At 48.3% G+C, this 27,856-nt stretch overlaps 1 protein-coding gene across 10 annotated transcripts in view; it reads left to right on the top strand.

Annotated features, from left to right (window-relative positions):
* LOC135911132 (nucleolar protein dao-5-like) overlaps positions 1-27,504 on the top strand; it is a 282,911-nt gene extending 255,407 nt beyond the window's left edge. For all 10 annotated transcript variants that reach the window (XM_065443271.2, XM_065443270.1, XM_065443267.2 and 7 more), the window contains 5 exons: positions 13,094-13,418; positions 15,341-15,512; positions 20,133-23,185; positions 26,136-26,203; positions 27,117-27,504. In XM_065443271.2, the coding sequence (XP_065299343.1) occupies positions 13,131-13,418; positions 15,341-15,512; positions 20,133-23,179 (3,507 nt within the window). In that variant the 5' untranslated portion in view covers positions 13,094-13,130 and the 3' untranslated portion in view covers positions 23,180-23,185; positions 26,136-26,203; positions 27,117-27,504. The remainder of the gene's footprint in view (positions 1-13,093; positions 13,419-15,340; positions 15,513-20,132; positions 23,186-26,135; positions 26,204-27,116) is intronic.
* Positions 27,505-27,856: the final 352 nt, after the last annotated feature.

Raw genomic sequence — 27,856 nt, 5'->3', positions numbered from 1 at the left:
TCCCCCTACTCCCCGGAATTCTTTTCCTCTCTCACCCTCCTCCCACATGCTTCCAGCGGAGCGCAGTTCATCGTACCGCGCGCGCTCTTCGACTCGCCGAGAGCAACGGGCTGCAGCTCGCAAAGAATAGGGGAACGCAGTCCTGGGGGCGTTTGAGGAGAGGGCGTACAACGCCTCGTTAAACGCCGGAGCACGTGAACAAAAACGACGCAGCGGCGAGGCGTCGTATTCGAGATCGGTCCTCTATGATCGGTCGCCGTTCCGCAGTGAGCCGAGGTGGGCGCTGCGAGGGTTGTTGCATGTAACAGCTCTTGCTCCTTCGAGTTGGACGGGTCCATACTTCGCTGCATTCGAAGTGTATAGTGCAATCACAACGTTGGCGAGAATAATAACGGACAAACGCTACACTCTCAACTAGTTTATTTACGCTTCGTAATTGCTAACGCTCGAAACGGCGCTACGGTCATGTGCCTGCGTAACATTAGCAGGTCGAACAATAGTGAATGTAGTGCCAAGAGCACGATCACAGAGAGCGGATGACATAAAGACATGATCGTGATCCTGTCTTGTGATCGTGTTTTTGGCGCAATGTTCGATCTCCCAGCATTTCCTCCTCTTGCTTTATCTATCTCTCTTTACTATTGTTTAACATGCACCAGCTATAGCTCGACAACAAGTATTGTTAGCAGTTAGATGTGTATCTAAGAAACAGCGAGAATAAACTTACCTCAAGAGAAAATAAAGAAGCTTTAAACTGTCTTCTTTCCATGAAGTTCGTTGAACTAAAGCTTTTGTATAAGTATACGGTGGAAGAAGTTAGGCGAAGCCGGTGGCGTGAAGAACACCACGCAGCTAAGGCTGCTGCTGAGCATATGCTGTTGTTGTTGTTGCAGAATTCTTGTTCTTGACATGTGCAAAATATTAAGGCCTTCGGCTTTTAGCTCCTACGATTCCCTCGTTACGGCATGTCCTTAGCGAGCCGCAGACATCTCTCTCACGTCACGCGCTAAGCCTCGCCCCTCGCACAAGCGCTTACACTCACGCAGCGCTGCCGTGACGCGTTGCGTGCAGCACTCGAGTCCAGCGGGAGAAGACCGTAACCAAAAAAAAGAAAAAGAAGAAGAAAAAGAAGGGGGGGTGGGGGGCGTTTGCTCAGTGACGTGCTCGCCCCTGCAGTACGCGTTAGGAGCCGATCAGCGGCTTTGGCCGGCTGATCGTGCAGCTTGCGGCCCAGCAAGAGGCAACAACCTCATCACGCGCGCCCAACTCGAGAGAGATGCACCCGCGGTCATGGTGGCTCTCACCGAGCGGGCGCGGCGTCCTTTAAAGCGCGCAATCCGGACCCGCTGCAATCTTGTTGGGCCCTGTGTACTCCCCAACGGAACTCGTCGCTCGCTTTCTGCGAAACCATTATTTACACTCCTGAGCGTTGTGTGTTCGGGTTGTCGTCTTTCATATTTTTTTTTTCGCCGACGCCCGCCTGCCTTCAGCTTGGAGTCTTTTTTTTTTTTTGCCTTCTGAAGGCGGAAATCGGCGACTTTAATGTTTGCAACCTATTTCGTGCGCATGCGCGTTGAGAATGTTGTTAGAATAAATAGGGTGTTTCCAGGGGATTGCCACTGTAGCTGCCTGCCGCTAACGGAACCGGAACTGGCTGCTGGTTTGTACGTGTGCACGTAACTCGCGCCAATGTTGCCGATAATTGCTGGCAGCCATTGATAGGGGTTCACACAGGCGATAACTGTTAGCTGTTATGGACAGGCCTCGCTCGATTCAGGTACTTCGCCTGGACAAAGTTTGGAATTATGCTAATAGGGTCGACGCCGGATTGCTGTTCACTCCTATTGTAATTCATATGCCGTTATTTTCCTTCTTTTCTTGTATTGCGGCGGCTCATTCTGTTGAAGCATGCAGCTGATCCAGGTTGTGTCAATTTTGTGAAACAGCTTTCAAGGCAAATACTACTTTTCAGAAAGCCGCTGTAGCGTTCTCGACTTAGGGTTCCAAACAGTGCAGACGGCTTTCGTGTTAACTCCTTGCTGTCAAACCGACAATTCTTTGCCGCCTGCTTTCACGGGTGCTTCTACGCCGACGGACAGTGGCATCATGGACAAATTTAGCAGGGGCTATAGTGCTGGTAGCGAGCGACGTTTGAAAATGCCTCGTGCCCCTTCTTTCGCAGCTACTTATTTCTTTATGGCCACGGTGCCACCGTTACGAGTGATTAACACTTCATTCATTCATCTGCAAGACACAATACACAATTAGGTCTTATGGTGGCTGCGACTATTCATGAGACAAACCTATGCTTAGTTCTCCCACAGTAAGTGCCGAGAGTGAATTCTTATCTTGAACGGTAAAAGAATTATAGTAAGCGCCTTCTCGAGTTCTGCGATTGAGCCAATATGTAACACCTAATATGCATTCTGAGGGACACAAGGATGTATTTAAGCAGGAATAGGCAGTTTTGTTACGATGAAAGGAACAGAAAAATTTTAAGGCGGTTGTACGTGGTGGGCAGACAAATCAAAGCAGCCCATCGAAACTGTTTCTTCTCTCTTTTTGTTCACTTGCTTCAGATAGCGTATAGGGAGTAATCTTAGACTGACTCGATTTCCCGTTTTGCTACACGCTGGCTTTCGCTATATATGCGATGTTACTTTAACGGGCGTCTACTCTAACCTCGGAGAGAACAACGCGTTTCTTCATATTTATGTTTCTGCTCGTATGCCTCGAGGCTCTCGCCTCTGGAATGCGGACGAAGCGGCGTCCTTCCAGGAGCCGCCTTTGGAAGTGGCCGCGAAAGACTGGATTCCTTCTCTCGCAACCATCAAAACACGAGCAAGAGAGTAAAACAAGGTGTTGAGGCAGTAAAAGAAAGCAGCGCCACGACGAAACAAAGCAGCGGGCACACGTTTCACTTTGCCGTGGCTGCGTTTAGAAGGCTACCGGCAAGCGCTCGGGACGGGTAACTACTGTCTGTCACCGCGTGTCAGGAGAAAGTAGACAGTCTAACACCCCGTGTTCTCAAATGATCCTCGACTCGAAGCTCTTTCTCGATTCCACCGAGTCGAGCACAACGCCTCCTCTCGACAGACAAAGACACCATAATTTCTCGAGAACTGCCACGGTTGATCTTAAATCGCAGGGACCACTTCTATCGAGGAGTGACGCTGCGATCTACTTTCTTATTAGTCGAAGAAAGGCGCAGCAACGCGGATGAAAATAAGCGGGCTGTTAAATTGCACAAGTATCTCTACCTCAAAAGCGTGGACACAGAACGGACCTAGAAGGCAAGAAAGTTGGCAACAAAATACGGGGTAATTGAAAGTGCAAATAGACAGCCAGGAGTTATCAAAAGGAAGGTGAGAGAAACAGAGACAGCGAATTGAATGCAAAGAATTCAAACAGATGAGAACATGGAGATTTACAAGAATGGCAAGAAAGGCATTAGAAGGGAAAATCTGTACAATAACACAAAGGGCAGTACGCGCCTTAAACATGCCATAAGACATGCGGGAGCAAATCTTCGCAACAAGATAAGGCGTGTGTCTGCTCCAGCAAAAAATCCGGAGACCACTCAGCGCATCCTAATAGAATGCTTAGGCATATTCACCCGGCGAAACCAGTAGGTAACGTACACCTAGAAGCGCTTGGACTTAAAGTGGATGGAAGCATCAGCCGGTCAGCAGTCGATATAAGCTAGAGTCGTTTAGAGTACTGGTGAAAAAAATCAGGGAAGAGACTGATAGGAACTGATGAGACATAGGTAGCGGTACAATATAGACGTGGAAGTGTTAAAAAAAAGAGAAAAAGAAAGCCTAAGCAGATGCATACAAGGTGCTAGAATGAAAAACATGTGTAGCATACATGATTAACTCATGCATACTAGGTGATCGACCCGTTTAAAAGGGGACGCCTGAAATCATCATCATTCTAGATCGTTTCTCCGCTCAACACATCTACTCGACGCAATGACAATGATGATGTTTGTTGGCATTCCCTTTGAAACTGGGCGGAGACAAATAGTCCACTAGCCTGCTTGATTTAGTCAGGCTTTACTACATCTATGGCTATCTAGCATTTTGCTTATCTGATCTCGATCTTTTCACTTATGCATTTAAAGCCTCCATCACTATATTGCCAAGTGTACTTGTTTATCGGGTGACCGCGTTAACAAGTACACGTGTCAGTATTGTACTATTACCTACGCTTGCAATGAGTTCGCTTCTATCAATCACTTCCCTGATTTTTCTTTCTTTTCTTTTTTTTTTCATTCGCTCAATGGATGGATGGATCTTATGAGCGTCCCCTTTGGAACGGGGCGGTGGGTTGCGTCACCAAGCTGTTGCTGTAAAGATAGTGGTTGGCAACGCTGCCTGTTGACAGAATTGGCCACTATGCTTCGTTGACATTGCGCGATAATTCTTTTAAAAATCGTAGCGGTCTTCCTCAGTCGAGGGACGGCGTTGTGCTCGACTCTGTGGAGTGGAGTGATTGCTTCCAGCGGGAGATCGCTTGAGAATACAGGGGCTAGCCTTCCCGTGTGCTAAAAATCTTTGCGAAGGAACGCATGATAACGGAACAGTAGGAACAGTAGGGTTACGGAACTACGCAATGCCGCCTGCTTCTGTACCATATGTACCATAGAGATAGCATGAGAGATAAGATGCCGACATTGTGAAAAGGGGCAATTGATAGCAGCAGTACAAACCAATTTAAGCTGGTAAAGTATCTAATTGAGACTCTGTTTGCACTTAATTGGAAGAAATAGGGGCAAGTTGTCTGTAGAAAAAATAAATGCACTTTTCATTTTTCAATGTATGCCCCGGAATACCGCAGCACCGGTATGTCAGTGTGGCGTACACCTGCCACATTCACTCTGGCGACGCGGACTGCACTTTATTTATTTATTTATTTATTTATTTATTTATTTATTTATTTATTTATTTATTTATTTTCGGAACAATTTGCACCAAGCGCGACCGCAAACCCGTCCACACTGGTATTTGCTTTGTTCGGGTTGAGAGTGAGGTCATTTCGCACATGTCATATGTGCCATTTGCTTGCGCCGATTCGCTGGCGGGGTGTGGGAATGATAACGGGCTCTCTGATTCGCTCAAACGGGCGAACGCGGCCAAATTAGGCACCATGGCGGAATCAGACACTGTCCAGAAAGAAACCACGGGCTTCAAACGCTCGTCGTTGTAGCTGCATAGTCGCACCGATGCCGCACCAACAAGTGACGTTGTTTCTTCCCTCGCTTATTCAACTCGTCTGCGAGTCTTCGGTGGGGAACTCAAGCGCCACTCGAGCTCGCTGTTTCGACAGTCTGGCATCACCTCTTGCTTCGGTAGAGCTGCACGCTTTTTTTTTTTTGTGAGACCTGCTTGAAGGAGCCGCGCGGCTTTTCCAAGGTAATGACCAGTCTGTGCCTCCCCGGACCGTTTTGTCTTTTTTGCTGGACAAACAGGACTCTCTGCCCTCACGCCCCCTCCCCCCACTTTTTTTTTTTTTTTCCCAGAAGACGCGCGCGCTCGGCGCATCGTTTGCGACGACGAGGGCGTTACGAGAGTCAGCCGAAATCCTCCGTCTGTCTGTGTATACAGTAGAGTGCCGTTGTATTCTTGCAAACCGGTTGACTTACTATTGGCCTCGAGATCGAACAGAGTCGGCTCCTAGCGGCGAGGTGACGAAGCTCCCAAGTGTGGATGCCGGTGGCTCGTCGCCGCTCCAGCCGCAGTGTGCAGCGATCGTAGTTCGCTAAATCACGATGGATGTTGACGAGGACGGTTTGTTCGATGGTTAGTAACCTCTCAACCTGTTATTCTTTCATTTTTGTAACGGAAATTCGTAAAGTAAATCGCTGTACGTTTTTAGTGTACTGATACGAAAAGCATTTGCTTAACGCGACCACACCATGTGCGCTCGTCTCCTTTCAACGTGTTGTGAGGTTAACATGCGTTTTTTTTTCCGTTTTACAGCACCCTTGCCTCTAAGCACAATTCTCAACCATGTTAGGGACGGTGTCAGGTGTCTCGTCGAAGGCGACCAAGTCGTTGCGGCGGGCCACATCATTGAGTGTAGTGCCATCGCTTCCACCTGCTGCTCTGACGGTCCTGTGCACGTTATCGCATTCGTGCTGCAGTCGTCCGCGCTTAGTAAAGACCCACACCGAGTCGACCTAAATTTGACCGACGAGACAAAAATAGCAGAATTGAACTGCACATGCCCTGCAGGGTAAAGTATTGCCTCAAGTTGTTCGGATGTAGTTGGTCGCGGCGCGTATCGCGATTTGTTTACATTACATCACACTAAGCTGACTCGCTGATTTGCGATGTGTTTACGTTATGCGATAAATTTAGAGAACTTATGCTGCTTTATCAATTTTTGTTTTTAGCCAGACCTACGAAATCGCGAGTTAGTTTCAGAGTGTTACTTCCATTGTAATATGTTTTCGAGTCGCTTTATAACCAGTTGCAACCGTTACACGAAGCTCAAAGAAAGCATGCAACGTATAATTTATGTTGTATCATAATCATTAGATCCCTTTAATTACTTTCGCATGAAGGCCCTTGAATTTGCAGTGGTGCTTGAATGCAGTGCATCGGGCTTCAATTTTTTCCGCCCCCCTATAAAATAGAGAAAAAAATATATCAATATGAGCAGTAGCAACAAATTCGCTCGCGCATGTTCGTTCGTCGCTTAATGGACCATCCGCTGTTGGCTCGCGAAACGACACTGTTTAATCTGTACGAGATCATGCGTACACACTTGCCGTGTTTCGGTGCTCGTATTTACACTTCTGAACACAGAGAACAGTTCCCATGGCTGAGGAAAGACAACGGAAAACGTGACAACTAGTCACGCTCGGTGACGGTCGTTTAAACGGACTCGCAGCTGAGCGCGAACCTTGAATTCACTGCGCAGGCGGCGCGTGAAGTTTATAAAATAAATTGCATGCGTGGACACACGGTAAATTTACTTGCGGAAGTATATAAAAGCACAGGCAACTCATTACTGGCATCCCAGGCTACGCCGACATGAACTTTCGCGGACTGCAACGATCTTCACACGCACAGCAACCACACAGCAACTACGCATGCAGCCAACATTAATGCCCAGATTGCCGATTAGGATTCCCAAACGTGATATCATATTGGACTACTCGCCATCCTTTTTCGTCAGCGAACGCGTGAACGCACCATCGTCGAAGTGCTTACTGCACACCATCGCATACTTGGAAGGCGCCTTGCCGTTCCGAAGCCTGACGAGCCATTCTCGGCGACGTACCGCGTCAACGGGATAGTAGTGAAAGCTTATCCCCCGCTCTGTGCAATATGTGCTGCACTGCGGAAGCGAACAAAATCCCACGATGGTAAATGAAGCGTTTTCTGCGGGCATGGAGCACAGAATCGCGAAATGAAAACAGTAGCTCCCTACACTTCCGCACACCGCACGGGCGACGCATCCACACTAACGGGGCGACGGTGCTGCCACCTATAGGTCGATCTCGCGGCCAATACAGTGAGAGACGCTTACTATAAGTGGAGTTGCTCTAAGAGGTCGGTGAGGTAGGCTACTCCGAAACGGTGGGGAGAGTGTGCGAGTATGCGCGCTCGAATACACGGCCTATCGATGAGGCACACTATAGGACACGCACAGAAGGACTCCAGCAAATGAAGTTTATCGCAATCTCGCGTGCTCGCGTATACGTACGTGATCCCTGCGCTCTCGTATGTGTCTTTGTGTGTTTAACTCACAGGCCGTGTTTTCTTGTCAATAGAACTATTGATATACTACGATAGTGTATCAACAGAACTTATAACCATGGCACCACAAGTGTTTGCGAAGCGTGCCAAAGCAGAGTGGGTACATGTTCAGGGTAACTCGCTCGCCAGTTCGCTGTCCAGCCGCACCATTTGAAGTGGGCATCCGCCCAAAGTCCGGAATGCGCCTTACAGGTGCGTGAACGCCAGTACTTGTAACATCGGCGTGACAGGTCTCAGCGAAGCGCTTTGTCTCACTTACATCGCATATTTAAGTTGTATAAAAACGGCTTGAGATGCGGTACACGCCGTATACGGACGCAACGAATGCCGCTTGTGGGGACTGAGCTGTTACAGCTCTCACCCGTGGCTGCTTGCCTGCTTGCTTCCTATGCCATGGCGCGTACCCACTACGGAGGATTGGCCAAGAAGCCGGGGGTTAAACGGAAAGCGGTTATAGGAAAACGTGTTTTTGAAAGGAGAGCAAGTTGGAAGGCAATAAATTTGATTCAGTTTATTTGGAATTTTGTGAATTAATAAATAATAAATCAGTAAATTAACGTAAATTGGAATTTAAAAAAATAATAATGAATAAATCAGTACATTAACTAGGTATTCTCCTTGCGTCACCAAGGAGCTCGCATACGGCCCTGCATGTGTTCGTGTGGCTAAAACCCAATGGGGTTGCCCCAACGGGGAGAGGGTTTTCAATGTTTATAGCAAATTCCGGGATGGAATTGCGTAGGACAATTCGCCGTTTTTTTACACACGATATATATATATATATATATATATATATATATATATATAGTAATTTTTTGGTGCACAAAAGGTCACTGGTAGGAAGCACTCATTCCCACATTAAAGGGCACTGCTCTCAACATGGGTCCTGGCCGATTTACAATGATACTAAAGTTTTATCGCACCATAAGGATCAGCTGGCCAGGGAAATAATCGAAGACTTTCAAATTCACAAGAGGCGAGATGGTTGTATCAATCAGCTATCTGTACTTCTAAGCCATGATGAGGTTGACTTTTTGGAAGAACACTAAAGGAAGAGAAAATAAAATTGTGTAATAAAAATTTTTTGTTCGGAATGCAACAAATACGATAGGATTACACACCATGATAGACAGGTGTCATATCTTTGACGCCCGACTATGCACGGGCAAATGATTTTTTTAAAAATGCCTTTATTCTTGCCTTGATTATATTTGACGCCTGAGGGTGCGCAGGTATATAAATACAAGGTATGTGTTCTAAAATAGAATAGTTGCGAGTGCAGTGAGTGTCGTCTTTCCTTGTGTGTCTTCACCGTGTCCGTGTCAGTGCGCTGCTTCACCAGCAAGGGGGTAACATATTGTAGTTTACATTACGGTGAAAAAGAAAATGTGACATGTAGGGTGGACACTCGGTAGTCGATTAGACTTACAGAATGGATGCCAAGGGAACGGAAGCCCAATACAGGACGGCAGAGAACTAGGTGGTCTGATGAAGAGGAATAAACTTTGTTTATAAAAGTTGGCCGACACAAGAATCTTCAGAGGCGGTCGGCGTAGGTATGGATGCCGTGGCCCTGATCCGATAGCTTGGCGCTGTTCGTGAAACGATGCTGGTCTTCAGGACTCTTCTCTGCCTTGCCAGCGTAGACTCCCTCGGCTCGACGGTGAGTCCGGTGATAGCTGGTATCGATGGGTTTTGCGCCCCCGCTCCCATATCACGTGGTAGCGGGTATCGGGCTCAGAGCAGAAGGTGCAGTTGTAGCTGGCGGGATAGATGGCGTGCAGCAGGGTGCCGTGCGGTAATGTGCCGGTCTGTAGTTCTGTGCCGGTCTGTAAGGGGAGACAGCGTAAACGTTGTGGCCCAGCTGGATTTCACAAGCCGTACGAAAATACGCGATGTAGAACAAAGTGCGGACGCCTGGTACCACGTTGTTTGCTCACGCATCACACGCAACGGTGCTGTGTCCTAGTAATTCGATTCGACAACGCCGGAAACGACACGCATGAAAGCCACCGTAGAGCGCCAGTTGTGTTTGCTCTGCAGTGCAGCGCAGCAACAGTGCATCGCTATACTATGTGAGCGCGAAACGTGCCTGTCTCGGGACGTGTTTAGAAAAAAAAGAAAAGAAAGAGTTCCTTCCGCGCACGACGAGACGAAATGAAAGGCACGCATCGCCGAAACCAAGATGGCTGCCGATACATGGCCTATTAAATTCTGGACCAGGAATCACGCGTGTCGCAAGTCGTTCCGTGGATCGAAGATTCGCACCTCCACCACCAATGTTTCGCGCACGAACTACGTGCCGTGGAAGCCGTGCAATGCGAATTATAAGCCGGCGGCTATCGTCAGAATTTTCTTTTCCTATTCGCGTTTCAGTGTGCCCTCCCATTGAAGTGCTCTCGCGATCAACTTCTGTGGATTAGTGAATCGGGGCGTTTCGTATGACTTTCATGAGCGCTACCCTTTTATTGTTATTATTATTCGTAAACACCTCACTGTGGATCGAGATCCAGTCTCTTCGGTACACTGCAGTTTACAGTCCATAACAGCCCAGACAACCCTTCTCTCTTCCGGCCGTAATAACTCGCAAGATTTCGGCTCAAGACCGGTCTGGACGCCCGAGCGTTTTTAAATGCCAGCGACGCGAGAGCAGATCTCGCGTTATCTCGCACGCGTGGCGCACCGGCACCGTTTTTTCCAGCGACACGTAACAGCGCTGCCGAGCTATGTATTGCTGCCTCGACCAATTGGCTTCGGAGTTTCCTCTGTGTGCGCGATCAGCCGCTCCTGTATGCGGTTGCATGCACGTACACGTGGCAGCGTGCGTGTGTCTGCGCGTGGGAATCAAAATGGCAATATGGAGAGGATGCTGAGGAAAGGCGTCGCTGTGGGCCGCGTCGTTTTCTGAGTGACCCGGTCGGTCTCTTTCCGTACGCGACGCCCCCCCCCCCCCCCCCCGGCTTTCCTTTGCATGCCGCTAGGCGGCGCCGCTGTCTGTTATCTCTCGCAGAGCGCCCCCGGGCGCCGTGGTCCATAAACTCGCTTTGTCCCGTTTTTCAAGTTCGTAGCTTATCGAGTGAAGATCGGGAGCGCGTGTGGAGAGACGGAAGATCCCTTTTTGTTTTCTTTGCTCGTGCTTTTATATCGTCCTGCTCGCAGCCGCGGGCCGCCTATCTTCTTGTGATGTGCTGGATTACATAAGTGTCCAGTGCATCGCGAATCGCCGACCGGGGAGGTCTTGGCATATATAAATACCGAGACGCTGCTGCCCTAGATTTCTTTGCCACGCGGCTTCTTCTCGAGTGGCTGGTGTTTCTTGCTGTGTAGCCAAAGCGATCAGTACATCTCTACTAATAGCAGGGTCCGCAGTAAGAAAGTGCACGGGTACTGTAAGAAAGTTGCACGAACGGATTTTAGTGACACCTTCTGCCACTCCTCATGTGCAATGAGATAGATGCGATGGGGAAAAGGATTCTGAGCGGCAAAAAAAAGAAAAAGAAACACGGTCTGGGCCGTCTCAAAGAAGCCCACTGTCCGGTGACACAGTCTGAGGGGGCACACATATCTTTCGTGACATTTCTCAAAGACGTGGTTCTCGTCCACGACAACTGAGCGAGTCTTTATTCCCAACATTTATTTACATGCACATGGCTGAGGAGACGAAAAAAAAGAAAAGCCGCTATGAACTTTCTCGAATTTTGACTCCACGCAAAAGTCAGCCTACGAAAAGTGTGTTCCAAAACCCAAATGCAAACTAGTGGAAAGCTTTATACTACGTGATAAGGCTTGGAGGCTTGATATGCTATATTTCCAGAAGAGAGTTAATCTCTGCGCTGGTTCTAGGAGCCTCGTGTCTAAAATCCCTTCTGCGTCACATGTGCCTCTGGATGTCTGATCACACAAAGTGTTACTTAAACTAGCAATTTAATTATACTTAGTGATTGCACTGGTCCGTGTAAGCTTGTTTGACGCGTCTTTTGTGCCATATCTCTAACCTATGACAGATTTTTGTGGCATCGATTATTATAATCAATGTAATAATTGCATTTCAAAATAAATGTATATGCCAAGTCTGAATTTGTAGCCTTCAGTTTCAGGTTTCATGCCTAGGCATTGAGGAAATTATTTTCTTTGTTGCAGAACTCCTGGTCATTATGCTTTGTTCACGTGAGCGGTGCCGTGTGCATAATGGACTTGAACTTACTATACAAGCCAATCCTTTCAGTCATAGTTAGTTCTATGCGAATAGATTTTAGATGTTTGCAGCAAAGCTGTTGAGAGGAGTTCCACGATGGTTTTCGTGCTGCGGCGTGGTCGGCGTCAAATGCCCTTTAAAAAAGAAAGTCGCAGTTTCGCCCGAAAGGCGACGCATCGATAGCGACAGCAAAGTATTACACTACGCGAAGTAAGATTCGTGGTTTTATCGGCCTTATCAATTACAGTAGGCGTTGTCTTATTAATTAGCAAGCGCGGTGGCAGGTGTCGCACTCGTGCACAAGAAAACGGGAACAGATCTCACTCGATGAACGCGGACACTCGCCGTCACATTGTTGGCGTGATGAAAGAGCACAAACAGAGGGGAGCGAACGATTCCGCTGCCTGTCCCGTCGATCCGGAACATGAGATAGGGTGCGAACATAGGGTGGGAGCAGTGCACGGCTGGGCTAAAGTATGCGACGTATGCCCGCTTCCACCCCCCCCCCCCCGCCTTGCGCGCTTTAACCTGTGCTTCAATATGGGACGGGCATCGAGCCACTGTCCTTCTCGGCTCACCTACCTTCGCATGCTTTGCTTCCCTTCGCACACGCAATGTACGTCGTGTGGGGCGCGATTGATCTTATCACATTTGGACTTTATACGGAACCTCACGGCGACGCAGAAGACGGGAAATGGCCTGGAGGGTCCATATGTAATTGCTCTCACAATATTGCCAACAACGCAGCCTACATTTGGTCCCTGCATCGGCCGTATGAGCAGTCTGACGAAACGTGCAGCCGGCATCAGTAGAGCCGGTGCAGCGTGCAGGAACATATGTCGGTTATAATGGAAACTGTATATAGGAGTGCATGGTAAGCTCGGACGTAGTGAATCGTTTGAAAAGACTCGGTATAGCGAAGGGCTAGCTAAACCTTGTGCAGGTTTCAGACGGTGGCAAACCAGACCTCCTATTGTCTTGCCACAGGATGTGTGACAACGGTCTTGTGCAGCTTCACTTCCTTGGTGCAAATCTTTGCTCGGATTCGCATTCATTTGGGAGCGATCTTTATTCATTTATGCGTGCCGTTATTATTCACGCGCTTCGTTTTCTTTTTTTCGTGCAGGCACCGATGGCTTGAGGACGTCGCCTTCCGGAAGGCCATGGGCAACTCGCACTCGCAGGCCTCCGACGAGCGGCCGCGCGACTCCTCCGTGCTGTCCTCGTCGCGCGCCAGCAGCAGCGCCAACGGAGGCGTGCTGCACGCCAATGGCGGCCTGCGCGGCCACAAGCGGCTGGCCGGCAAGTTCGCCAGCCCCGGCAACCGGGTGCTGCCCCAGCCGGCGGTCGAAGGCGTGCGCCTGCTCAAGACCACGCAGAACGGCCACATCCTGCACAGCGGCGGCACCATCAGCGGCCGCCGCCTGATCAGCCAGAACTCGGACGTGCAGGTACGCGCGCAGGGCCGCGCCTTCGTACATGCGGCTGCACTTTAGGCAGTTCACAGGCGAAAGGTAAAACTAGGGGGATTACAAGGAAACTTCAGAAGAAGCTAAAGACCGCGCAACGGATGGTGTGAATGATGTGTGTATAACGTTAGGACATCCTAGTTCGGCCATGTAAGGAAGGAGTCGAGTCGGGCAGGACAGGTTAGTCGTAGAGCAGTTGATCGGTCGTATAAGTGTCAATTACGAGGGGAGGGACAAGGGTGATAATCCCCCCCCCCTCACCCGAGACTGCGATCCTTATATAGGCAGCCCGAAGGCCGCACGTTTTTTCTGGACATGTAGTATATTTCCGTAATATTACCACATAGTAGGATCCACGGTGGTTTCTGGTATGCCACTTTTAAATAACGTACATACAGCCTGAAGTTATCGTTGCTAAATAACCTGCATAACTGCCAGGAGTGCTTTAGAATGGAACAAGCTGTTTTACTGGGAATGTTTTCCTGGAAACGCTGGCGGCGAACGCTTGATATGCACAAAGGCCAGCTTTCTGTTTCTTTTTTTTTTTGTTTCTCCCCACGGTGGTTGTCGCCGCTGCCACGGATGCGCCGAGGCGAGCGCCATCTAGATGGCGTTGCAAAGAACCGAGCGGGGCGCGCCGCTTTTTGTAAGACAGACCTCAAACGGCTGCTGGAAAAGGGGTCTGTGTTTGAGTTTCCGTATAACAGAATTATGTTTTCTCGCATGTTCGAAAAACAATCCGACGCTATCGGGCCTGAAGCTTGCGTGTAAGTCGTACATTACGAATTTTCTGACGCATCTTACTTTGAGAAATTCAATTAGTTTAGTAACGCCTCTGCGCCACGCGGGGCCTGCGTGGATTGGGATGCGTGGTTCGGGACTATTTTTCTCATACGGACATCCCCGCCTACGCCGACAGCGACGCCGATCCGGACGCCGGATATTGATCGCTTTAAAATTTTCTGTGGCAGATATCAGAATTTTATAGCATCAGCTGGATTTCTTGAAGACGCTGTCATTACAAAAATAATCGTAGTTTGTCGCTAGCTGGATAACACATTTTCATTAATTAGTCACTTGAGAGCGTGCCTCGTTTATTTAGCTGAAATACTGCGCTTAGCATCAGTTTCGAAAAATACCGAATTCTGTTGCGAAATTTACTGATGTGCCAGCTGGTGCTTATCAACAGTGCTAGAAAATTGCTAGATCGGTGGTAGCAGTGCTAGATCGATGACTTTGCCATAACTATGTTTTGACTGCTTAGTAAAATGGATGCTGCTCGAAAGGGCAACCTTGAGATGCATAGTATATGCTGCGCCGTTTCTGTACATCGAAATTCCCATTTAGGCAGAAGAAACAGACTGCATAGCCTATTGGCGCTTTTGACACGCTGGAGTGAGTTTTCAGTTGTGGATAGCTCAGCAGGCTACCCACCGCGATAGCTTAGCGGCTACGGCGTCGCGCTTCAAAGCTCGAGGTCACGGGTTCGATCCCGGCCGCGACGGCCGAATCCCGATGGGAGCGAGATGCGAAAACGCCTGTGTACTTATATTTGGGTAGTTAATTTGGAGTCTGCTGCACTACGGGGTCCCTCATAATTACGTCCTCGTTTTAGCACATAAAAGCCCACAACTTAATCTTTAGCTCAGCCAACCAATTACTAATTAATTGTTATACTAATTAAGTTATAGTTAAATCAGCATTTGACTAGTCTCTCTCTTTCTGTTTTGTACGTATGTGCGCTGTGCGTGCGTGTGCAAATGTACCCTCAGTGGGCAGGAAAAAAGGCGAACAAGTTGTTCTGGTTCTTGATGTGGAGCAGTGTTTGGGCATCGCGGAGCTAAAGCAAAGTAACTTACTCGGCCAGTAGCTCAATCTGTCGTGTATCGTCGTCGCTGTTGCAGGACAACCCCGACCTGCTGCGCATACTGCAACAACGGCGCTCGATGTCCGACATGGAGCAGCAGCAGTCCGACCCGCCGGGACAGCTGCAGCCGGGGCGACGGGCGCACAGCGACCCGGACATTGCGCGCAGCGTCGTGGACGACGAAGACGACGACGACGAGGAGGACGAAGGTGGGCGCTTGTTTCTTTCTTTCGCACTCAATTTGTCAGCCTTCGCGAATTTCCAAGTGAAATGTAATTTCGAAGTAATCATTTAGCTTTGCCCACTCGACTCTTGGCCCAATCCCCGTGGCATGTTAAAGCCACGAGTTCAAAGGACAACTGTCCTACAACAACTGCTACTACAAAGAACTACTATTACTGTAGTACTACAACAAGAACAACTACTACTACAACTAGTACAGTAATGACAACTGCTACTACTACCACCACCACCACAACAATTACAACGAGAACTACAACTTCAACAAGAATAACGACAACTACAGATACACCAACTACTACTACTACTAGTACTACTACTACTGCTACTACTACTACTGGTAATATAACAGTTACAACAACGACGACCACTACAACAACTACTACAACTACAATGACAATAGCAACTACTGCTACTGCTACTACGACTACAACAAAAATTGCAACAGCGACGACAACGGCAACAAGTACAACAGCTAGAACAAAAACAACTAGAACAACTACAACAACAATTGCGACAACTATGACGGTGACAACTACAACAACGGCAAGAACAACAACAACGACAGCACCTGCTACTACAACTACAACAATTACAACTACAACGATGATGACGATAACAACAGCAGCAACAACAATATTGTTTCTGAATGCTGGGCGCGTTGACATTCCATATGTACTGACGAAGAATAACGCGAAAGAACAACAGACGAGAAAGAGACACGACGCGAGCACTCGTGTCGTGTTTCTTTCTCTTCCCTTGTTTATCGCGCCATTCTTCGTCAATGTTGTTTCGTAGTATTTAACTTCTTTTTTTTTTTGAAAGCAGACTACTCCCGTACGCATTGCCTCTTGTTCTCTTCTCGGAGCCGACTCCGATTTCCCTATTGAAATGCACGCGAAAAGCAGAAGTGATGTCATTAAACAACTGATCCGATGTGAGCGAGATTTGTTGTATTTAAGAGAATAAGCTACATTCTACCAGCAGTAAGGAACGAAATTTCGATTTAGTGCCTCCAATGTTCTACGAAAATTGTCAAAAGCTTGTAAGCTTTAAAAACTTGAAGCACGAAGTTTAGACATCCGTAACTCTGCACCAATATGGCTGTTTTGTGCACTGTATCTAAAGGGTATCTGAAACGGACAAATGTGATATATCAGTTTACAAGTTGCATGAAATGGTTACAATGGTTAAAATAGCGGTACATCAGTATCGCCCGCTCAGTTTACAGAATACTGGTATATCTTCTTATTCCCGAGTTGCAGTGTGGTAAACCTGATTCTACAGTTTTTTTTCTTTTAATTTCGTGGTTTTGGAGAACTTATGTAGAAAGATTCATAGCTGAAATAAAATCTACTCTCTATAAATGGTTGATTTCAACTTTTGCTTCTAAACGCGACAAGCGTTCTGAAAGTCGTTGCTATGTCTAAAAGCTATTTCTCCACCCACCTGCGTTTAAGATAGTAGTTCCTGAGGTATACGGCTTCCTCTAAAAATGGCAAGGATTGGGCACACATAGGTAATTCGTGGCAAAATGAGCACAGCGGGGAAGACAGAAAGAAAGGCGCACACTGCGCTGTACTTACAACTGTGCTTAATGCAATGCAAATACCACATACACAGAGACAAAGACAAATAAGGAAAACAAAAGCGTCTCATCAAATAACAGGATTGCACATATCATATCACCTAGAAGGCCGCGTCTGTTGCGCTGAAACCGACTAAGATCGCAAGCCTGAACTAGTTCTGAAGGTTGTGGGGTTCTCACCCGTGCTCTTGGGACAAATGAACGACAACAGAGTAGTACAAACAATCACAAGGGCATTTATTACACCTTTCATAGATCAATGCCTGCTAGCCCAGTTGCTATTCACAAAACATGCCAATTGGCGCGCGACAAACCGCTGAAGTCCCACTCACCGCGAGCGCATAGCGAGCGAATATGTTCGCCCCATGCTGGGTACCAACGCCTAGCTAGTCGTTCGCGCGTACGGTCACGCGAATGGTGGCGCGTTTGAACGATCGTATTCGTCCATTCCTGAGTAGGCCTCACGAGACGGTCTCGCAGAAGCATGGATCAGCGCACGCGCAGAACGTCCGCGCCGCTTTCCGAACCCGAGCCAAAGAGGAAGAGCCTTCACCTTTCCGCGCCCAAGTAATCCGGCTGTTAGGCGGCGTTAGCAGAGCCACACTCGCGCCATCTCTCGCAATGCGCTTCAACCACACCGACTGCCGCGGGCACCAGGCCACTCGGCGAAGCCGGATAACAGGAGTAGGGAGCTATGCGAGAAAACAACATATCAGGGGACGCGTGAGAGTCACGCATCCCCACAAGGTCTTAGATGTGTATTTTGATTTGTTAGCACGTGGCGCTTAACTGCGAGTGTCGATATTACTTATTCGCCGATCTTCGGCAATTCTTGTGAAAATTATGAGGTTCTTAACTGAAGATCCTGCTTCCTAGCGTCAATATGGGGTTTTCCATTCTTCCACTAACAAGTTTCGCGATTACCCAATGCGAGCATTTCCGCCTTCAATACGTGTTTGAATGAGAAAACTTAGGTGTGCCATGATATAAAGCTCCATTTTAACACAACACTGTGACATTTACCCGCAGACTGTAAGCCTATCTCTCGCTCTGTTTTTTGTCCCGCAGCAGCGACGACTGCGACAGCATTTGCACGGGCACTCCGTGCTACTGGAAACGTACTAGCACAAATTCGAGAAGGGGACAACGGCACTGGTACTCTTATCAAAGTGCAGTCAAATGAATGTCATATAATGTCCTAAATTTGCTCGCTGTGCTCTGGGCTTGAGGGACTATTAGAACATAGCTTTAATGAAAACATAGCCCATGTTGCATTTTATTGTAACAGCAAAGAGACCAACCGAAGGGAACGCGCGCGGTGTTTGCGGTATTTTTTTTTTTTGGAAAGCACAACCGCTAACGTGGTACCGTACAATTTACTGGTGTTCTATTCGCGCATGTTAGTGTCCCTGCGTTTGCGCTATTTCGTTCGCGTTATTAGAATCAGTGACTCATAAACAAGTAACTTGAAATCTATGCTTAGTGGTATTGCATTTTGCCCTTGCTTGGTACAGCGCTGAAGAATATTCATATAAGCGTGACCTAAATACGTGCTACAACATACGTTATTAACAACAAATACATTGTTGCCAAGAGAATCGGCGTAAAGGAAAACAAGGTCTACCAAAGCGTCAGCAGCAGCAACGTGTCTGAGCCGATATATTAAAGGGGAGCCTTAGCCTACACTAACAGGTCGTTTCGCCCACAGCAGTGAGCAGAACCTTAGCAAACAATGGGGAAAACCAATCACTCCAGACGGGATGTTGTTCACCGTCATTTGACGATGGCTCGCCATCTAATTAGCTTTTGGATGAACTGCGTGATGACGGGACGAGGAAGGAAACAACTACGAACGCAGTTTATTTATTGTTTATTCCTCATTATTTATTATTTATTATTCTCTATTAAGTTCACCCAAAAGTTAATGTGCACGAACAAGCCCAACTGAAATTCCTTCTTCGATCTGATTAGCTTTTGAGAATGTGATTACCTCCAGAATTTATTAGTTTAAGCGGCCGTTACAAATAAATTCTCGCAGGAACCAATTCTCTATGCGTACATAACAAAGCGATACTTAGGAGCTGAAATACACCTGCTGCTCCTGTGGCGTGGAGCCCTTTTGGCAGACAGTGCAAAACTGCTTGACTTCAAAGCTTCGAGACGGATAAAGAGCCTGGCTCTATACCTGCGGTTCGTATGAGAGTGACGCCCAATGATTATTTATTAACTCGTTTCTAACACGAGCACGTTTTCTTCTTTAGGCATGGCCTTTTCTTGTCGCTTACTCGCCGCATGGTAATGGGAGATAATTAGGGTGCATACGTGCGCGGCGTACTTGTTCAGCGACTCATAGCCAAGGGCTGCTTTCTGCTGCACGTTGCATATGCGGACAGGCTCATGCACATTTATTTATATAGAACACGTTCTTAGCGCCATTATTACACTCCATATTCTCGTTTCACATAGATTTCATCAGGGTTCGATCCATTAAGCAAGGGGAACATTCCTGGAAAAACGTACCACTTTTGATCTATGTGGAACAAGATAAAGATATGCGACTTAGTGAAACTTAATTGGAATAATATTAGCAGTGATATTCCGCGACAGTTCCAAGGTATAGGTTGACCGAAGAAAGAGCTAACGCTCAGGGACATTTTGTTTCACATAAGTTACACTTCATAATTGAAGAGCAAAACGAGAACAAGGAAAAAGCGGGAGTCAACGTTTCGACAAGCGGACTTATCTTTTTCAAGGCGACAAGACAAGTCCACTTGTCGAAACGTTCGGTCCCGCTTTTACCTTGTTCTCGCTTTGCTCATCGCCTTGAATTTCCATCTCCCGCCTTCCCCGTGTTCTCACTTAGTAAATGAAACATTCTTGCAGCTATGTACACCTACTTGCCGGCACTTATCTAAAACGAGATTCGAGAGTGATACGGTGACCTTGAGAGCCCACAAGCTCTGTTCTTCATGAGTCCTAATACAAACGTGTTTCGTTGCAGGTATCACAGGGCGCAGCTTGATCGCCATCAGCCCGAGCAAGGCAAAGATCAAATCCCGGAAGAAAGCCAAGGCACCCGACCCGCCGCAGCCACTGTCCAGTAGCCTTCCGAAGGACTCGGACAGGCCTCCGAGTGGTCGAGCCTCGGAGGAACCCGGAGCAAAGACCGTTTTCTCCAAGTTCAAGGGCCGCCGCAGCGAGGGCAAGTCGCCGGCTCCGACGCCTCCCCCGCCTCCGCCACCTCCGGATTACAATTCGGACGACAACGTCGTCTTCCGCCCTGGAAGCAGCTACGAGAAGAACCGGCGAAATGTCGAAAAGTGGAGACTCTCGAAGACGGACCCAGCGAGGCCTGAAGGTGCGGGCCAGAAGAAGACGACGTCTTCGAGCGACGGCCCCGCGGCCAAAGCAGAGCCCTCTGTGCTCGCAAAAGACTTCAAGGAGGAGCTTCTGGCCGTTGCAAAGCGCAGAGCTTCCAATGGTTTCGCCCGTAGGGTCGCCGAGGAGAATGGTCGGGGATCGAAGACGCCGCCGGCCTGCAACGGCGATATAAAAAGCCCCATATCGACGCCCAAGAAGCAGTATTACTTTTCAAACTTCGACGCGCTCAAGCTGAAGGACGGCTCCGTACCCAACGGAAACGTCAAGAAGACGAAAGCTGACAAGGGTACACCGAAACGCGAGAATCCGTCCCTCAATCCGCGTAGTCTGGCCGCGATCGACGACCATTCTCAGGGAGAATCAAAAGTGATCGAGTACATATTGAACGATTCGAGCAGGTTGCAGGACCACGTCTTCGACGTCAATCAGGAACCCAATCACTATAATCACGCCAATCGTAAAACTGAGAACAGGCAGTGTAATAGCCGCAGCCCCGTCTCGGCATGGCCAAAGTCCCAGTGGCCTCTGGACAACCTGAGTGGTGGCGGAACGTCTTCAGCCAAGTCGTCTCTGTCCAGCGGCTCGGACCAGGACCTCAACGTCAACATCCAACTCAGGCCCACGCTTCCCAGGAAACAAATGGACATACCGCGCTTCTCACCGACTGATGCGTGGAGGTCGTTATGGGCTACAGACAGCCCACAGGCACGAAGGAGCGAGAGGTTGCGTTCCGAAGCTAGTACCGATGACGGTGACGTCCTGGAAGACCAAATCAGGAGGGTCAGCCGCGTCATGGCACCTAGGAGAGTGATGGCCGACCGCTGCGGCGACTCGGGAATCTCTCCTGACGCAGGTAGTCCGCTGTTCATCCATGACGCCGTCGACGGCGCACCTTTCGGTCCGGGCCCCGGGAGGCGGTCGGAGGGCGTAGGGAGAGCATCGCCCCCGGACGGCGTCCGCGACGATCAGTGGGTGCCGAAAGAAGACCTCATGGATGACTCCGACTCCGGCAGCGTGGGCCCCAACACGTCGGGCCTGCAGGAGAAGCAACCGCATGGTATGCTTGGCCTCCAGGCCAAGTTTACCATGCCGGCCAACATGTTCCTCCCCTGGTCTACACCGTCGGCGACTATGAGGACGGAGGATTCTTCTGACCAGAGCAGCAGACCACGGGGACGGCTACGAAAGAACCCACGCATGATGACTCCGACCGCCGAGAACTTCAACAGCTTGCGTAACCTGTGCAAAGCGTTAGGCCTTCGAGGCCGCGACTACGTTGGAGACCGGCAGAACGGTGGCATCGACTCCAACTGGTCCCTGAGCCGTAGCGCGCCCAATTCTCTCAACATCGTTGGAGGAGACATCGACATGCGCAGGTCTTCCGAAGAGTCCGCGACCCCCGAAGTGGAGGAGAAGCCTAAGGAGAAGAGCCCTGTGTGGCGTGACAACTCCAGGAGCGAGTCGGCTCGGAGAACGTCGTCGTTCAGTTTCTCGAGGGAGGGCCACGTCATGTATCTACCTGAATACGAGGTGCGGACGGGTTCGGGCTACAAGCCCGCGAACAACAGCAACAGCGGTGGCAGCAGCACCCGCCCGTCCAGGTTCGACAACAAGAAATCCAAGAAGTTTTCCTATATGAGCACTGTCAGGAAGGAGGAACGGAAGAGGCTAGAGGAGCGGCTGGCGCAGGAAGTTGCGGAGAAGGAGAGGCTCCGTGAGAAGGAGATTCGCTGGATGAATCGCGTCGAAGAGGAGTTCCGCAAGCAAAGGGACAAAGAGAAGCTGGACATTCGGCACCAACTGCGCATGCTCAACCTCGACTCGAAGAAGGTCGAAGGCGAGCAGAACGGCGACTTAGTCAACGGGGACGAAGCGGTCTGGAACGGTAACGGCCCTGACCATAATAAGGGGGCCTCCACCAACGGCGTAGGCAAGTGGGTGAGGCGCCGTGACTCGGACCACCAGGTGAACGGACACGGAGGAGGGGGAGCGGACTCTCGGAACTTCAGTCCACCTCGGCCAGAGCCCGAGGGCGGCCGTTCTTCGGGAGACGAGTGCCGCAATTCGCTCGAGAACTACAACCCGGCCGCCGTGGTGCCGGAACCGGGGCGAAATTCGGCACCCGCCAAGAAGCGAATCTACGACCAGATATCGCGCGTCATGCGCGGAGGCGTCGAAAATGGCGACAAGTGCAACGGTCACTCCGTCGACGACCGACGGTCGCTCTCGCCGGCATCGCAGGTGGGAGGTCACCCTACGAGAAACCGCAGTTCGAGCCCGACGAGACGTAGGAGCTCGTCTTACGATGACCGCAAGGTGGACCACGCCATGAGCGTGTTCAAGAAGGAGGCCCTTCAGAGGACAAACAGTGGCAGAACGTACGAGTCTCACTCCAACTACATCTACAGCGTGCCCCAGAAGAAGGTGTCAGAAGTGCCAAAGGAGGGCCGGTACAGGCCTCTCGAAGACTCAGACAGCATGAGCGACGAGCTGCAGCGGTCCAGGGCTGACGCGAGGCAGCGACTGCCTTCCGGTGGTGACGTGGCGGTGAAGCGTGGTGGCGCTGCGAAGCCACTGTTGACTGTTCAGCCTTTTGGTGCCAACAAGGGGTACCGGCCGGTGCCTTTTGGACTGAGGCAACAGCACGAGGCGCGGCCTAACAGATAGGCGTAGGTGAGCACGAGTGACCTAGCTGTGCCTTAAGAGTGGGAGTGGGCCGTGGTGATCAGTGGTTGTTGTGCTCGGATTCGTAGCATCATCGATGAGTGAAGGGGATCAGCAGCACAGGGTCTCAGTTTCGATCAACAATTCACGAGCGTTGGGAAGGCTCGCCTTTCTAAAAAAATTTTCTTCAAACCGATACACTGAAGAACGTGAACAAAGTGAACATAGGTAACCGTGATTGTTTACGGTAGAAAATTAGAAAATCAGTTCGGTAAGTACTTTTTAGGACTTCTGTAGATTTATTCCAGAAGTGCAGCTGAGGTAGCAACAGCTGGGGGGTGAGCTCAAGGATTACTCAGCCTGGCTGTCTCCGGTCTTCCTAAGCAGAAGCTAACAGCAGCATGCTGCCTTGCGGAGTCAAAAACGAAAAGAAGCGGTAACATACGAACAGGATGAAAGACAGGCACTGCCTTTTATGTTACCTTGACCACTTTACTTCGCTTACTGTAATTCATTAGGTATTTAACTTGGTAGTAATGTGCCTATTTTTGGAAAGTGGTGTAGAGCAAGTAGTAGTTGCTAAATATTCGGAGGCGATGAGTCCCCTGCCGCAAGCACCACAAAAGAACTGTCAAAAGTGGACACCTAGACTATTTCAGCTGACTTGAACAGTTCACGGTTCTTTTATAACTAATTTGTTAATGTAGCAACATTCTGCAGTCGCAATTATTGGTCGAGTTAACGCGAAAGATTGCATGATGGGTCTAACTGAAGCTTCGCAGGCGAGACGCTTTGCGAGCTCTTTTAAATTAGGCGCCGTTATGAAACTCAATGCGCCATTTCCTGCTATCGGTCATGCCATGCCGGACACAGTGTTTCTTATAACATCGCCTATGCTAAGCAGCATTGTGTCCGGTTGTTTCTTTGGATGGAAGAGCATCCTACAAACGCCGAGGGATGATGGCTCCCTTTTTGACTCGGAATGGCTCAGGTGTCCGCCTTGAAGGAGACGGTTACAGTTTCTGCAGTTGAATGCTTTTCAAGAAGAAAACACCGTAAAACAAGCGCGGGTGATAAACAAGAAGACAACACGTCTGCGTCTTTTTTTCAGCTAATTTCATGCTCTTTATCTTCGCTATGTGTTAGTTATTACCATCTATCATCATCAATACCATATGTCTTAGCTATGTGTCAGTCATATTCTTTTTTTTTTATATATACGCTGTTTTTTCAAACCATGGATGTCCCAACTTTAGCTCTGTTCTGTATTGATGTCTGCGGCTGGAGATACGTCCACCTCACCTTTAACAAGCCCTAGCTTGCTTTTTTTTTCCTGCACCAGTACGCTGACACGACCTAAAAGCACAAGCCATTTGCTGTGCTGTCATGCCACGTTACTGTGGCTTTCCGACGTATTAATATTGGCGCTCCTCTCCCTGGCGACATACTGTTTCCGTCTGCCACGTCCCTTCGGAGGCTCTGCAATGGCTTGCTTATATGAAGAAATATCGAAATGATGATTCGTCTTTCGTTCGTTTTCTCAAAATAAAATTTAACCGCTTAATCCGAATAGCATGTGTTCAGATACAGGTTTAGCAAGCGTGTGCTTTCTGCGCAACCGCGCTATAGGAATTTTAATCAAAGTTGCGTCATTAAAAAAATAAAAGAAAGTGGCATGTGGGTAACTGATAGTCGTAATTTTTTTATTTAGTCCTCAGTATTTTACAAGAACTAACAAAATATAGGAAGGGCTAAAAAAAGTTTAGAAGCTATGTTTACATCTCACAAGCTCCGCAACGAAATCCCATGTTGGAGTTATATGTCGGCTGCTTCTCATACAGCCTTCAAAACGCATAAAGACATGTCAAATTAGTATATTGTTTTGAGCTAGTTGGTCATTCATGTCGAAGGGGAACAAGCAGGGCAAAACGGCGATGGCGTACGCATTGTTACTGCGTTCCTCTCTTCGTCGTTTTTCGCCTTTCGTTCCCATTAGACATGTCTAATTACTGCTTAGGTACAAAAGTTATACCTCGGTTACGTGACTCTTCGTAAAGCTATGCGCATAATAATGGGGTAATGTCAAATTTATCTGCATTAAGTTATCCAGGAGTTGCAGTTTACGAAAGCGTAATAGTTTCTTCTTTATTTTTTGTTGTTGTCATTTTTGCAAATTTGCTACGAGGCACCTTGCTCGCGTCATTACTGGTAGTCGCGTGGGTTATAAACTTACATTAACCATGCGCAATGCGCAGCAATAAACTTATAAAGTGAAATCTGGTTATCGCTTTTTTTTCATATATGTACGGATATCTCCGGATCTCGTGTCCCACTGCGTCTGAGCAGACGACGCAGAACGACATTACAGCGTCGCCAAATTCTGAAACGGGTCATCAAAGGCGGCATCTGTGTCCCAAAACTCCATGTGCCGTGTCGGGAAATTGTTGACACAAAGATCAGAGGCAACATTAGATAGCGTTACTTCCTGTGACTGCTGTTGTCATCGTTGTATAGAGCTTCCCAACTCCAATTTTTATAGACATTGTCGAGATGTCCTTGCCAGATCGCGATTGTTTAGTGGATAGTGCATTACTAGCACTTAGGACAGGTACTTATTACCAAAATACCGCTACGAGGCCGAGTGCTCGGCGAGTTAGTAGATGAGCAACTAAAACGAGAACCAGCGAAAGAAGCGCATACAGAAGATGCGAGAAGTACAGGGACGATTACTGGACTTGTTTAGTCCAGCATTCAGGCCTGTGCCATCATTTTTTTTTTTTTGAGCATGGTGTCTTTCGCTGTTTCTCGTCTTAGTTGATTGAAATGCAGCTGGGCGCGAGTTCGGGGCACGAAGAAATCTTCCGTATCTGTAGCACATTCGCCATTCGTCAGCAGTCTGTATGTTCAACAGAACCGATAGCTAGGAGATTAAAACCGTTTATTTATTTTCTCTTTGCAGCAGTTGCCAGCTGTCCTAGTGTGTAAATGTTGAACTGATGCTCGTGCTACTGACGGCTTCTGTCCTAGGTAAGCATTCCATCTTTTCTTGCGAGACTTGCGTCGCTGTGTGTGGCTCCTCTCGGAATGAAGCGGTGATTAATTGTAAATGAAGACATTCTCAAACACGTCTTGCAGGACAGAAGCACTTTGTTGTATTCCGAATGTCTTACTCTGTCCGTTTACTTCAGACTATTACATTTTCTCCGAGCATTTAACAAGTATCCTAAGCCACACTTCGTTACAAATATTTTTAACGCATTTTTAATCCAAAGCGTATACATATCTACAGGACAGTCAGTGCCGGAAGACTCATCATGCTTTATATTGGCTCGAGCAAGATTTGTGCGTCTCGATTCAGGGTGGTTGTAATAGTACACAGTCCTGGTCAGATATTAACAAGTTAAAGTAAGGCAAGCTTATGTTTTTCTTAGTATATCTTGAATGCGAAGACAAAAACGGGAGAATCGGCAAATACAAAAACATCGAAATTGTACAAACTATGTGAACTTTATAATAATGCGCTATCGGTGGTAAGCGCGACATTAGATAAACGCTTGTTCGAATGTCTGGTTTACTGTGGAACGAACGAATGTTGATAATAGGTGGAAAATGCCATGCCAGCGACTGGGAAAGTTATGAATACAGGACAGGCTATTCATGTACCTAGTTTCAGTGAACAAAAGAAATTACTGGGAGAAATAGGGATGTGTAACGTTTCGACTGGAGACGACGGAAGGGAAGTGTTAGCATCTTTTAGCTGATGTTTTTTTTAGTTCTAAACCATAAAGATCACCAGGAGAATCTGGGTAGTTTCAAAAGCAAGAATTAGGTTGTTTTGCAGACCATCATAAATAGCGCAGGTATTCACCGAACGAATATAGCCAGCTGGCATGGAGTGTTTGGTACTAATGTACGTTTTCTCTCTCTCTCTCTCTTTCAGATAAAACTTTTAACACTGACATCTGAATTCGTGCTGCTGCATTTCAAGAGCCGACAAGCACTGCACGTCTAATCACTAAAAAATTAAAAGGCAATGAGATTTAAAACAGCATTCCATTCTCGTTCGTCGTGTAATATGCAGGACGAACATCAGGGTTGTGCACTAACCTCTCTAATGGTGCTGTAACTTTTTCGAATTGCATGTACATATTTCCCACGACACGGCGACGCATCTCAGGGTGCAATTATGAAAACGACACAAGTGCCTTAGGAGGGGGAGTCAAGAGAAAGCGCGGGCGATATGAAAGAAGAAACAAAATACTTTCACGTGAGCATACTTAGAGGCGGTATTCTTTGTACACTTTGTTAATAAATCTGTTCACGTCTTACGTGTGTCGTCCACTGTCTTTGTTTTATGTGGAGCCCGACGCTCTCTCTCTCTCTCTCTCTCTCTCTCTCTCTCTCTCTCTCTCTCTCTCTCTCTCTCTTTTTTTTTCTTTAACGCAGAGCATCAATAAATTATGGGGTTTTACGTGCCAAAACCACTTTCTGATTATGAGGCACGACGTAGTGGGGGACTCCGGAAATTTGGACCACCTGTGGTTCTTCAACGTGCACCTAAATGTAAGTACAAGAGTGTTTTCACCTTTCGCCCCCATCGAGATGCGGCCGTCATGGCCGGGGATTCGATCCCGCGATCCCCATTAGCAGCCCAACACCGTAGGAACCACGGCGGGTGCG

Source organism: Dermacentor albipictus, chromosome 9 (assembly GCF_038994185.2).
Source record: "Dermacentor albipictus isolate Rhodes 1998 colony chromosome 9, USDA_Dalb.pri_finalv2, whole genome shotgun sequence".
Taxonomy (NCBI): Eukaryota; Metazoa; Arthropoda; class Arachnida; order Ixodida; family Ixodidae; genus Dermacentor; species Dermacentor albipictus.
This window is presented reverse-complemented; position numbering and strand designations above follow the sequence as displayed.